Source organism: Myotis brandtii, unplaced genomic scaffold, assembly GCF_000412655.1.
Source record: "Myotis brandtii unplaced genomic scaffold, ASM41265v1 scaffold521, whole genome shotgun sequence".
NCBI classification, from domain to species: Eukaryota; Metazoa; Chordata; class Mammalia; order Chiroptera; family Vespertilionidae; genus Myotis; species Myotis brandtii.
In genome coordinates, this window is record NW_005369870.1 from 246,514 (window position 1) to 259,343 (window position 12,830).

Here is a 12,830-nt window from a genome sequence, read left to right on the forward strand (position 1 = left end):
TTTTCTTCCTGCCACAATTAATTGTGTATATACATGCTCTTGACAGTTATGCAATCTATTGTAAATTAATACAATTGCTTTAAATGAAGCCTTGTTAATTTTTATTTTTCAATGATTGAATTAAAAGATTACAGTTTATATATAAAATCAAACTGTAAAACAAAGAATTGAAGTTTTTGAATATATGGAAGAGTCTAATACAAATGAGTAAAATATTAAAGATAGTCTGACTCAATAGGATTATTAAAAATGTTTGTATTCAAGTATAATTTTATAGTTGTCTTAACTGGCTTTCCTTGACTGAACCAACAGCTATGTTCAATGGGCAGTTTTTGTTTGATAGACCTATGCATGTGAAAATGGTGAGTTCCTATATATCACTTCATCTCTCCAAACTTTTCAAATCTTTTATCTGCTGTCCTCTACATTTCAGATCATTTTCATTATATAGTAACCTTATAATCAATTTTTTTACAAATAGGATGACAAGTCTGTCCCTCATGAAGACTATCGTTCACATGACAGTAAAACACCACAATTACCACGTAAGTAAAAGCCATTAAAAACAATACAAACTATTGTTTTTCAATTTCATTATGTGCTAAGCAGAAGAGTTTTTTTTGTTTTTTTTTTCATTCCAGATTGCCCAAGGTTTTGAATTAGTTTAGAATTATGGAGATAGTTTGGCATGATTGATTAGGAAGACTGAGAAGATAAATATTTGCCATTTTTTTCTCTTTTTGGTAGTTTTTCCTCATTGTAAAAATACAATATATATACTAAAAAATTTGGTTAGTTTATATACATGAGGGGGAAAAAAAACCTCTTTGTAATTTTACCACCCACAAGCAACCTCCATTATAACATTTTTTGGTATTTTTTTCCAGTCTTTCCTTCTATGTATATTTTTTACATAGTTGAGAATTACCATGTAATAATTTTGTATTTTTTTGTTCAACATAAAGTATAAGTATTATTCCATGTTGAAAATTCTTTCCAAATACTTTTATCAGATGTATAATATTCTATTATATGGATGTTCCATAACTATTTCACTGTTTTGTATATTTAGGTGTTCTAACTTTTTTCCCCTAAATACAGTAATTCACGCACTTTTGTCTACAAATATTTGGTATGTTTTTGGTTATTTCCTTAAGATAAATATCCTGAAGTAGATTTACAGGTTCTCAAAGTGTACTCATTGATCAGTATTATCAAAATGTTTTCCAAAGGATTATAAAACCACAATGTAGTGTACTTAACACATGTGTCTCAATAGAGCATCTGTAAAATGAGGATGATAATAGTACCTACTTCATGGGATTGGCATGAGTATTGCATAAGTTAATCCTATATAATAAAGAGGTAATATGCAAATTGACCATCACACCCTTGCACAAGATGGCCGCCCCATGTGGGCACAAGATGGCTGGCTGGGAAGGGCAGTTGGGGCGACTGGGCCGGCAGGGGAGGGCATTTGGGGGCAATCAAGCCAGCAGAGGAGGGCACTTGGGGGTGGCCAGGCCGGCAGGGGAGGGCGGTAAGGGGTGACCAGGCCAGCAGGGTAGGGCAGTTGGCGGGGACCAGGCCTCAGGGGAGGGTGGTTAGGGGCAACCAGGCTGGCAGGGGAGGGTAGTTGGGGGCAACCAGGCCAGCAGGGGAGGGCAGTTGGGGGCAATCGGGCCGGCAGGAGAGCAGTTAGGCGTCTATCAGGCTGGCAGGGGTGTGTTTAGGGGGTGATCAGGCTGGCAGGCAGAAGCTGTTAGGGGCAATCAGACAGGCAGGCAGGCGAGTGGTTGGGAGCCAGCAGTCCCAGATTATGAGAGGGATGTCCCAGATTGGGGGGTGTCCAATCTGGGAAAAAAGTCCCAGATTGGACACCCCCCAGTGCACGAATTTCCTGCACCAGGCCTCTAGTATATATATAAAGCACTTAACACAGTTGTCAGATAATATCAGCATTCAATAAATACTACCTCTTGAACTGTCTTACTGTACCTTCTTTGGTTATTATTAAAATTTTTAATGAAATATTTTAAATATGCAAACAAACTTAAAATTACTCAATGTACTAGTTCTGTCATAGATCATATTTGTTTTAGATGATTTTTTAAAAATAAAATTTTATAGATAAAGTTGAGATTTCTCTACTCCCCTGCTCACCTCCCACCAGGTAAATAACTTAAGGAAACAACTTATTATGAATAGTGTTTATCTTTTAGGTTTTAATAATTTGACTACATGTTTATACATCCATAAATTTTATATGGATTTATTTTGCTGGATTTAAAATTTGGTGTGTGTGACATCGTATCATATATATTTTTCTGCAACTTGCTGTTTTTAGTTTAACATCATTTCTTTGATATTCAGTTACATGTTGATACATGCAGCTCTAGTTCATTCATTTTAACTGCTAATATCACATTTTATATATTTTTCTGTTTTTTAGTTATTCTAATTTTTATTATTAGAAATAATACTAAGTTGGGAAGTGTGTGTTCTTTTTCTAATAGAATGATTGCTCAATGTTTGCTAGAAATTACGAGTAAAAGAGTCTGGTCTTGGCATATTGTTTTGGGGAAGATTTTTAACTACTGACTGTTCATATTTTCTATTGCTTCTTGAGCCACTTTTGGTTATTTCTATATTTTTAAGAATTATTCCATTTTTATCCATTTAAAGATTTATTGGCATAAAATGGTCTCTTTCAAAATGTTGCCATATCTATAGTTCTATCTTTTAAGTTTCAAAAGTTTGCAATTTCTCTCTCTCTTTTTTTTTTTTTTTTTTTTTTTTTCACTTTCATTAGTGCTTTCAAAGAGGCATTGTGTTCTGTATCTTAATTTCTGCTTTAAGCTTTAGTATTTTCTTCTATTTGTTTGGGTTTAGTCACTTATTTTTGTCCTAACTCCTTAAGTTGAATATTTCACTAATTTGCATCTTCTATTTTCTAGTATAAGTAGTTATGACTATAAATTTAGCCACTATACACAAGTTTTTTTCTGGAGTATTTTTATTGTGATTTAATTTTTATTAAATTACCACTAGGATTTCTTCTTGTTTTCTAACTTAACTGTGACCAGAGTAGATGGTCTATATCATTGTGATTCTTTAGAATTAATTTGGACTTTGCATTTTGGCCTAACTAATATATGGCACATTTTAATAAATTTTCCAGGTATGCTTGGTGTATGTAGTATTCTGTATATGTCCAGTAAATCAAGTTTTTAAGTCATTTAAATGGTCTTATATCTCTCCTAATAATTTTTTTTTTTTTGCTTGTGCTGTCAAGTACTGAGAGAGAGAGAGAGAGAGAGAGAGAGAGAGAGAGAGATAGTAAAATCTCCCACCAGAGTGGTGGATTTGCCTATTTTTTTGTTTTTACTTTAAATATTTTAAAGCTAACTTAGTAAGTGCTTCCAAGTTTAGAAAATATATTTTTTCCCAATGAATCAAACTTTTTTCATTATAGAGTGATTTTATTACTTAGTAACTACTCATTAGTCTTTTGTCTAATATTAATATAGATAGAACAGCTTTGTTTTGTTTATTCACATTTATTGATTTATTTGGATTAATTCCCATTATCTTTTTTTCTACTCTCTTGCTTTTTCTCTTTTATTGGTTATCTTAGAAATTTTAATATAGCTTTATAAAGTCTCAAGTTAATGTACTTATCTTTTACTCAATAGTAGAGTGACCTTTGAATGCATTCATTCTAATTATTTTTCTATTGAATTATATGCTATTATTGCTCAGTGTTTTATTTCTATGTTGCTTTTTTAAAATGACACAAGTCAGATATTATTATTACAGTGGGGCCTTGACTTACGAGTTTAATTCGTTCCGTGACGGAGCTCGTAACTCACATTACTCGTATGTCAAATCTTAAAGTGAACGAGTGAGACACGTGATGCTGGGCTGATGTTGTGGCGTTCACTGTGACGTTTGCTGCGCCAACTAGCGGTGGGGTATCTGAAGCTGGCTCATAACCCGAATTTTAGCTCGCAACTCAAAGCAAAAACTCGGCCGAGAGACGGCTCGTATCTTGAAAAACTCGTTAGTCAGGACACTCATAAGTCAGGTCCCCACTGTACTTAACATTTTTTTGTCTCATTATTTCTCTAGACCCTGGCACTAATTTTTCCTCCTAAAGCATATATTTTAAAAGCTCTCTCGGAGCTTTTTTATTTTTATTTTTTTAATTTTTTTTTTATTAGTAAATTCTCTAAATTTTGTCTGCAAAGATAGTTTTACTGGTTATATAGTTTAAGATTGATAGTTATTTTCTCTTAGCACTTTGAAAATATTCCAGTCATCTGGCTTCTATTGTTGCTATTAAGTCAGCTATCTGTTGAATTGTCCTTTCTTTATAGGTAAGCTGTGTTCTTCATATAGCTGATTTTAAAGGTCTTTGTCTTTGGTATGCACTTTCACTATAGTGTGAGTGGTGTGGATTACTATTTATTGAGCTTTCATAAAATGGATACTCTTTTTAAAGGATAAGCTAGAAAATTCTCAGCACATGTATCTTTGAATATTGCCCCTTCTTTTATAGGGCAATTCTTCCCATCTCCACCAAGTTTACCTTCTCATTCAGGGTGTTATCTTTCAAGATCTTGGCTTTATGCAGAATCTCCCAATTTACCTTTCAACTATTAATACTCATTTATTTATATAAAAAGTAAATCCTCTATTATAGTGGTTCTCAACCTTCCTAATGCCGCGACCCTTTAATACAGTTCCTCATGTTGTGGTGACCCCCAATTTCATTGTTACAAATTGAACATAATTAAAGCATAGTGATTAATCACAAAAACAATACGTAATTATATATGTGTTTTCTGATGGTCTTAGGCGACCCCTGCGAAAATTTCCTCATCTATGGATAGTAGATGTGAAAACACTTAAGTACCATCTATATATATATATAGAAGGCTAATATGCAGAGTGTCCCTTCTGGAGTTCGACCGGGAGACCAGGAGTTCGATCGCTTGCTATGATGTGTGCTGACCACCAGGTGGCGGTGTGAAATGAAGGGAGGCCTCAGGCAGCAGCCGGCAGCCAGGGAAGGGAGGCCCCGGCCGGCAGCTGGAAAGCCCCAATCGGCCCTGATGGCCAGCTAGGCCTAGGTACCCTACCCTTGTATGAATTTCATGCACCAGGCCTCTATTGTAAATATAAATATGTATTTATGTCAAAGATAAAAGTAGATAATATAACATTTTCTTTATTCAATATTTTCATGGTAATTGACTTTTCAGTTTTATTTGAGCCATTTTAAAAGGAATTCTTAGATTTTAAGTGGTTCTAAAAATTTGAGAAAGTCATTTTCAGATATGTATACCACATATAAGGTGATATAATATTCAAAATCCTCTTGGTATCTTATTAGTCCTTTTCCATATGCCTTTAATTGGGATATAAGGTACACTGCTTCATAAAACATCTCTCATTATTTATAAACTAGAGGCTGGCATGGTGGACAAAATTCGTGCACTTGGGGGGTGTTCTCTCAGCCTGGCCCACGCCCTCTCGCAGTTTCGGAGCCCCGCAATCAATTGCCCCACAGAGGGAGGCCCCGCCCACCCACCATAGCTGCTGGCCAGGTAGCCTGGGCCTCCCTCTGCGGGGTGATTATAGGGCAATGGCGGGGCACCCCGACCAATCACGTCCTACCACCTTGGCTGGCCTGGTGCCAGTGCGTGTCATAGCATGGTCATCTGGACAGTCATTCTGTTTGGCCATTCGGTCGATTTGCATATTATGCTTTTATTATTATAGATGGTACTAGATGCCCAGTGCACAAAAATTTATTCAGTTGGGGGGGGTCCCTCAGCCCGGCCTGTGCCCTCTCGCAGTCTGGGACCCCTCTGGGGATGTCCACCTGCTGGCTTAGGCCCGCTCCCTGGGGGGATCGGGCCTAAGCTGGCAGTCAGACATCCCTCTGGCAGCCCGGGAGCCCTCGGGGGATGTCCACTTGCCAGCGGGGAGCAGGCCTAAGCTGCAGTTGGACTTCCTTAGTGTTGCTGAGGAGGCGGGAGAGGCTCCCGCCACCACCGCTGTGCTGGCAGCCGTCAGCCTGGCTTGTGGCTGAGCAGAGCTCCCCCTGTGGGAGCGCACTGACCACCAGAGGGCAGCTCCTGCATTGAGCGTCTGTCCCCTGGTGGTCAGTGTGTGTCATAGTGACCAGTCATTCCCAGTCGTTTTGCTGTTAGGATCAATTTGCATATTACCCTTTTATTATATAGGATAGAGGCCTGGTGCATGGGTGGGGGCCAGCTGGTTTGCCCTGAAGGGTGTCCCAGATCAGGGTGGGGGTCCTGCTGGGGTGCCTGGCCAGCCTGGGTGAGGGTTGCGATCCACAGGTTGAAAACCGCTGCTCTATTACATTTATACCTTTTTTTAAAAAAATATATTTTATTGATATTTTACAGAGAGGAAGGGAGAGGGATAGAGAGTTAGAAACATCAATGAGAGAGAAACATCGATCAACTGCCTCTCGCACACCCCCTACTGGGTATGTGCCTGCAACTAAAGTACATGCCCTTGACCGGAATCGAACCTGGGACCCTTCAGTCCGCAGGCCGACGCTCTATCCACTGAGCCAAACCAGTTAGGGCTACATTTATACTTTATATTGTTTTTTTGTGGGCCGTTTTCAGGCTGGCCACAGCCCCTTCAGGGTGGGGGGGGGGTCCCGCTGGGGTGCCTGGCCAGCCTGGGTGAAGGGCTGAGGGCCATTTTCAGGCTGGTCACGCCCCCCGGTGACCCAATCCCCAGCCTCTCCTTTTTTTTCTTTTTTTTCTTTTTTTCTGGGATTTATTTATCTTTATAATTGAAACTTTGTAGCCTTGAGCGGAGACCAGGTCGGCTGGAATCCTGGGTTGCCCCTGGTAATCTAGGCTCCCAGTCCCTCCTTGAGCAGAGGCCACCGCCAGCTAAAGCAGGTATCTGGGATTTATTTATCTTCTGTAATTGAAACTTAGTAGCCTTGAGTGGAGCCCAGTGCTGGCCAGGGCAGGCGGGAAGCTTGGCTTCCTCCATCACCTGGGGCAACCCAACCCTCCTGCTTGCTCCAGCTCCATGGCCATTGCCATCTCTGTGATGGAGTGACGGAGTGATGGTTAATTTGCATATTACTCTTTTATTAGATAGGATTATAGTGAGGGTTCACTGTGCTGCATTCCAGTGAAAACAAGAACCAGTGGTCTTATTTACAAATTTGTGAAGTTTTAGGGATACTACATTTAAATTTACAGGCTTATAGCTCTTGAAAAAATTGTAGTGCCAGTTAGATAATCATAGCTGGATTGGTAATATTATTATATTTGTGTTTCAGGTGGTCTTGGAGGCATTGGAATGGGACTTGGTCCAGGTGGACAGCCTATTAGTGCCAGCCAGTTGAACATAGGTGGTGTAATGGGAAATTTAGGTCCAACTGGTCAGTACTCTAACTTTATTTCTTTTTAAATTACACATTTGCTAGGTCATTAAACTCACATTTACTAGTTTGTAGTAATGTTTAAAGACTGCATTTATAGTTGATATTTAGGATGTCACTTCAGTTTAAAAAAGGGATGAAACTTTGGGGAGCAGAGAACATGAAAGAGGATGGGCAAATGTCAGGAGGTTTTCTCTGAGCCCAGCTGTACTGTAGCTGGTCTTTTAGCACTGTGGAGTTTTGAAATGGTTTTAAGGCAGAAGGTGAATATTCAACATAGAGCCTTGCATATCATAGATATACATTATATGTGGAATGGCTGAAAGTCTACTATATAATAAGCAATTTAAATTTGCATATTCAGTTGGGTAGGTAGCTTTTTACATAGCATTCAGCTCTTCACCTGAACTAACTTACAGTTTATTTTTGAAAATTGGTTTTTAAACTTTTTGGTTTTAGAACTCTTTTATACTCTTAAAATTTGTTGAGGGCTCCAAAGTACTTTTAGTTATATGGTTATATTAATATTTACTATATTAGAAATTAAAACATTTATAAATTCATTTAAAAATAATAAATCCATTATTTTATCATAAATATACTTTTTAAAAATATATATATTTTATTGATTTTTTACAGAGAGGAAGGGGGAGGGAGAGAGAGTTAGAAACATCGATGAGAGAGAAACATCGATCAGCTGCTTCCTGCACACTCCCCACTGGGGATGTGCCCACAACCAAGGTACATGCCCTTGACTGGAATTGAACCTGGGACCCTTGAGTCCGCAGGCCGACACTCTATCTGCTGAGCCAAACTGGTTAGGGCATAAATACACTTTTTAAAAAAGATTTTTAAAGTTGATTTTTAGAGAGAGAGGAAGGGAGAGGGAGAGAGGAAGAGGAACCATTGATGCTAGAGGGAAACATTGATCAACTGCTTCCTCCATGCCCCCTACTTGGTATTGAACCCACAACCTGGGCATGTGCCCTGACTAGGAGTTGAACCAGTAACCCCTTGGTGCATGGAACAACACCCAACCAACTAAGCCACACTGGCCAGGGCCATAAATATACATTTTAGGAAAATAAATTACATTTTCCAACACAAAAGAATTAGAAGAGTGGCATTGTTTTACCTTTTTGTACATCTCTTTAATGTTGGGCTTAATGCAAGACAATGATGCTATTTGTATTTTCCGCATTTAGTTTGTTACACTATCATATATCATGTAGTTTTTGGAAAATTCCACATTATACTCATGAGAGAATGAGAGTATAACAGTCAAATAGTATCTTAGTATGAGTGAAATAGTTTTGACCTATTGGGCCCTCCATGGTCCCCAGACCATACTTTGAGAACTGCTATTTTAATTGATAGACTAATAAGTGTGATCAGATTCCCTTTTTTTTTTTTTGAGATGCTATAGCTACACTTTAAATTGTGGGAATAGTTATGCTAATCATTTTGATCCAAACAGATGGAGATTTTCTTCCTTACTGTTAGATCTTCCAACGTCTTAAACACATACTATTTTTATTCTTTAATTTCTTATTGCTCCCTTAGCTATCATGTGTAGAGGATTCTGACCTGATGTCTAAATCTGCTATAGTGATACTTCTTTGTTTGTCTGGGGGGGGAAAAATCAGTGATAGTGATATCTTTTGTCTGCTCTGCAAAAATAAAAAATAAAAATCTAGTCCTAGATATTTTCTAAGTGAACATGCATGTGACCAGTGAATTTTGTTTTCTTTTCTAATAAATATTCAAAGAAGCCTTTTTGAAGACTCATGACTAGACATCTGCTGTGGTATAGCACTTTAAACCATCCCACCTATGTCCTGCTGCTTCTCTTAGTGTTCCATTGTGACTAAACCAGTGGTATCTATTTTATTTTATTACATTATGTCATTCTTTAGTCATAAAAATAAGATTACTGAAGTACATACTGTGTATTTTATTTGAGGTATGGGAATGGATGGTCCAGGTTTTGGAGGAATGAATAGAATTGGAGGAGGTATGTATAAGTACCTGTTTTTTGTATGTACCCATCACCATTTTTAGTAAATAAGGAACTGTATTGAGAATTCCAAGGGAAAAAAGTCATGGTTTATTGTTGGCTCACTTTCTAAAAATAGCAGAAAATTGAGCCTGGTACATACTTAAGGGATATAGAAGGTGATGTGCACAAGGTAGAGTAGATGAAGAGCTTACTGGTGAGACTTAACTTTACAAATGCATCTTTTAGCTAGACAACTGATAGCCACATCTCAAAATTAATCTTTATTCCATAGGAATTGGGTTTGGTGGTCTGGAAGCAATGAATAGCATGGGAGGATTTGGAGGAGTTGGCCGGATGGGAGGTAGGTAAATGTATGTAGTGGGTTTTATATGCTACATTTTGTTTAACTTAATATTTAAAAAGTAGAGTTCCGGTGCACGAAATTCATGCACTGCTGGGGTGTCTCTCAGCCTGGCCTGCACCCTCTTGCAATCCAGGACCCCTTGGGGGATGTCTGCCTGCTGGTTTAGGCCCCCAAAGGGTTCCAGATTGCAAGATAGGTGTCCGACTGCCAGTTTAGGCTTGATCCCCGCAGGCCAGTGGGGATTGGGCATAAACCGGCCGTCGGACATCCGCTCAGGGATGTAGCAGTGCGCCAAGCAGCAGGTGGCCAGGGAGGAGCCAGAACCAGGGCCATATGCTGTGCTGCTCGCACTCATCCCAGCTTGCTGCACCTGCTGCCGCCGCTTGGTAGTGCTACTGCGGAGTCAGGAGAGGCTCCCACCACTGCAGGTGCGCTCACCAGCTGTGAACTCGGCTTCTGGCTGAGTGGCACTCCCCCATGGGAGTGCACTGACCACCAGGGGGCAGCTCCTGCGTTGAGCATCTGCCCCCTGGTGGTCAGTGTGCATCATAGCAACTGGTCAACTAGTCATTCCAGTCATTCCGGTCGTTCTCTCCTAACGGTCGCTTAGGCTTTTATATACATAGATGTGCCCCCCATACTTAGGGGTGGGTACTATAGATGTCTTCAGAGGGCATTTGTGGGCATTGGTAATAGGGACAGGCACAGTGAAATGAGATATATGTAGCATGTGAGGTAAGTTGGGTACATCACAGACCTTTTTTGTATTTGTCACTTTTGCTGTCACTTTAGTTTCAATGAATTACTGTTTATTGATATACTTGAAAAGGGGTTAATTTGTTGCATGATTTTTTCAGAGCTATACCGTGGTGCAATGACTAGTAGCGTGGAGAGAGATTTTGGACGTGGTGATATTGGAATAAATCGAGGCTTTGGAGATTCCTTTGGTAGACTTGGTAGGCTGGCTGCATACTTCTTTTCTTTACGCAGGTTCTATTTTTTTAAAGTATGTTTCTCCTTTTCGTGTGAAAAATTGGAAATTTATAATATTTCACACAGTTTATTACTAGAAGAAAAACACTTTATGGATTTTAATGTACTAGCTCTCTTTTTCACTGTCTTACACATTTGAACCCTATTTCTAGAAGACTGTACTTTTCAGTTACTGTACATCTTCTGAGAGCATAGTACCTTGGGACTTTTGAAGTATGATTATTTAAATTAATTAGTGTGTTATCTTTCCATCCTTGTTTAGGCAGTGCAATGATTGGAGGGTTTGCAGGAAGAATAGGAGCTTCTAACATGGGTCCAGTAGGATCTGGAATAAGTAGGTTTAAATTTTACTAGAATTTATTCAGTAATATTTGTATGCTTGCAAATGACTGCAAGAGTAGTTATTGTAGTATAGTAATACTTTGTTCTTATATGTTAATGTCTTATTATAATTTAGAGAAACTTTGATACTTACTGAGCTTTTCTGTTTGATCACTGAAATTTCTAAATAACTTCGAATTTTACTTCTTTGATATTTCTAAACTAACACCAAAGTATGTGTTAACCATAAGACAACCCAAGAATCTCCTTTCCAACTAAGAAATCTGGGGATTTCTCTAACCATGTGTCAAAAACAACTTTTACCTTTGCACCAACTTAGTTCCCTTGCTTATTCTCTACAATTGCTATTGGTTTCTAGTTTATTTCACCTGCGAATACCTTTGTCTTTTGGAAGACACAGGTGAATTTCCCCACATATAACTCTTCTAGAGAGAGACCTGAAGTTGAGGGATAAGGTTGAAAGAGATGCATATTTCCTCTCCTCTTAAACCTTTCCTGTGGTAGAATCAAGAGTAGTTGAAACACTGGGGAGTGCTGAATCTCTTCCATCTGTTTCCACTACAACATTTTATGCCTTAAGGCTTAACACATAGCTTAGTTTTTGACTTCTGTTGCTTATTGAATCGTGTCTCTATGAGCTCTCCGTACCTTATTGACTTCCTTTAATTGTTTGAAAAATCACCAATAGGAAACATAGTCTATTTGAACTGTTCTAAGTGAGTTCATAAATCCTGTCAGCAGAAGATACCTATTTCCATTGTCCTTTGCTTCTCATGTTATTCCTTCTTTTCATCATCTTTTCAGCCCTGGCCACTTTCCTATTAATGCTAACTTCCCTACCTTCTGGTTTTCACCTCAGTGTTTATACTTTTTCGCTAATTTTATATTTGTTACCCACCAAAAGACAATTTGAGGGTGATGTTAATTTTTAGAATTTCTATGTATGCGGATTTTAGGTATGAGAAAAAAGGATAAGTTTTGAGAATGAGTAGGACTAGGATATTTAAAGAGGACTCAACACCTAGAATGAAGTACATATGTGCTCTGAGCTAAATTCTCAAGTTCTGGCTAAAAGGGTATGATTTCATTTTTTTGTTGCTACCTCAAGTTTTGTATAACATTGGATTAAAAGTTATATGTTTCCATGGTTATTGAAAATTGAATTGATTCAGAAAGAAATTGTATGTGAAACTGAGGTGAAAGGGAAGCTAGGGAAATAATATTATGTAGGAGAGTATGATGAGAGCAACAGTTGGTGTGTTGGAGTTGAATGATTTGAATTTGCCCCATTTATTTTTGTTCTAGCAATTTTTAAGCTTGGTGCATTATTAGAAAATAAAAATGAGGATAAATACTATAACATTAATGGATAAAGTAATTGGTAGAAAAACTATATAACATATTTGATGAACTTTATGATCAGAGTATTCAGTAACTTATAGAAGTATATGTATATAATGTATTATGTACTGGCTAAAATTAACAAATTCAATTAGCCATTAACATTCAACTAACCAAATGTATACCAAATTAAATTCTGTTCCTTGGAATATTGTTAAATTGTGTGTATGAAATAATTTTAATGCTTACATATTATCTAATTACATAAACAAATTAATTTTTCTCTTCCTTTCTTTCTCAAAAATGATTCTTTCCCTCTTCTTCTCTTTCTTCCTCTTCCTTCT

At 38.0% G+C, this 12,830-nt stretch overlaps 1 protein-coding gene across 1 annotated transcript in view; it reads left to right on the forward strand.

The window, feature by feature from the left end:
• The window catches only part of MYEF2 (myelin expression factor 2), a 36,469-nt gene that overhangs the window by 15,219 nt on the left and 8,420 nt on the right, over nt 1-12,830 (forward strand). Inside the window, 7 exon segments of the mRNA XM_014548787.1 lie at nt 313-362; nt 482-545; nt 7,346-7,447; nt 9,411-9,461; nt 9,739-9,807; nt 10,668-10,766; nt 11,066-11,137. Of these exon segments, the coding sequence (XP_014404273.1) occupies nt 313-362; nt 482-545; nt 7,346-7,447; nt 9,411-9,461; nt 9,739-9,807; nt 10,668-10,766; nt 11,066-11,137 (507 nt within the window).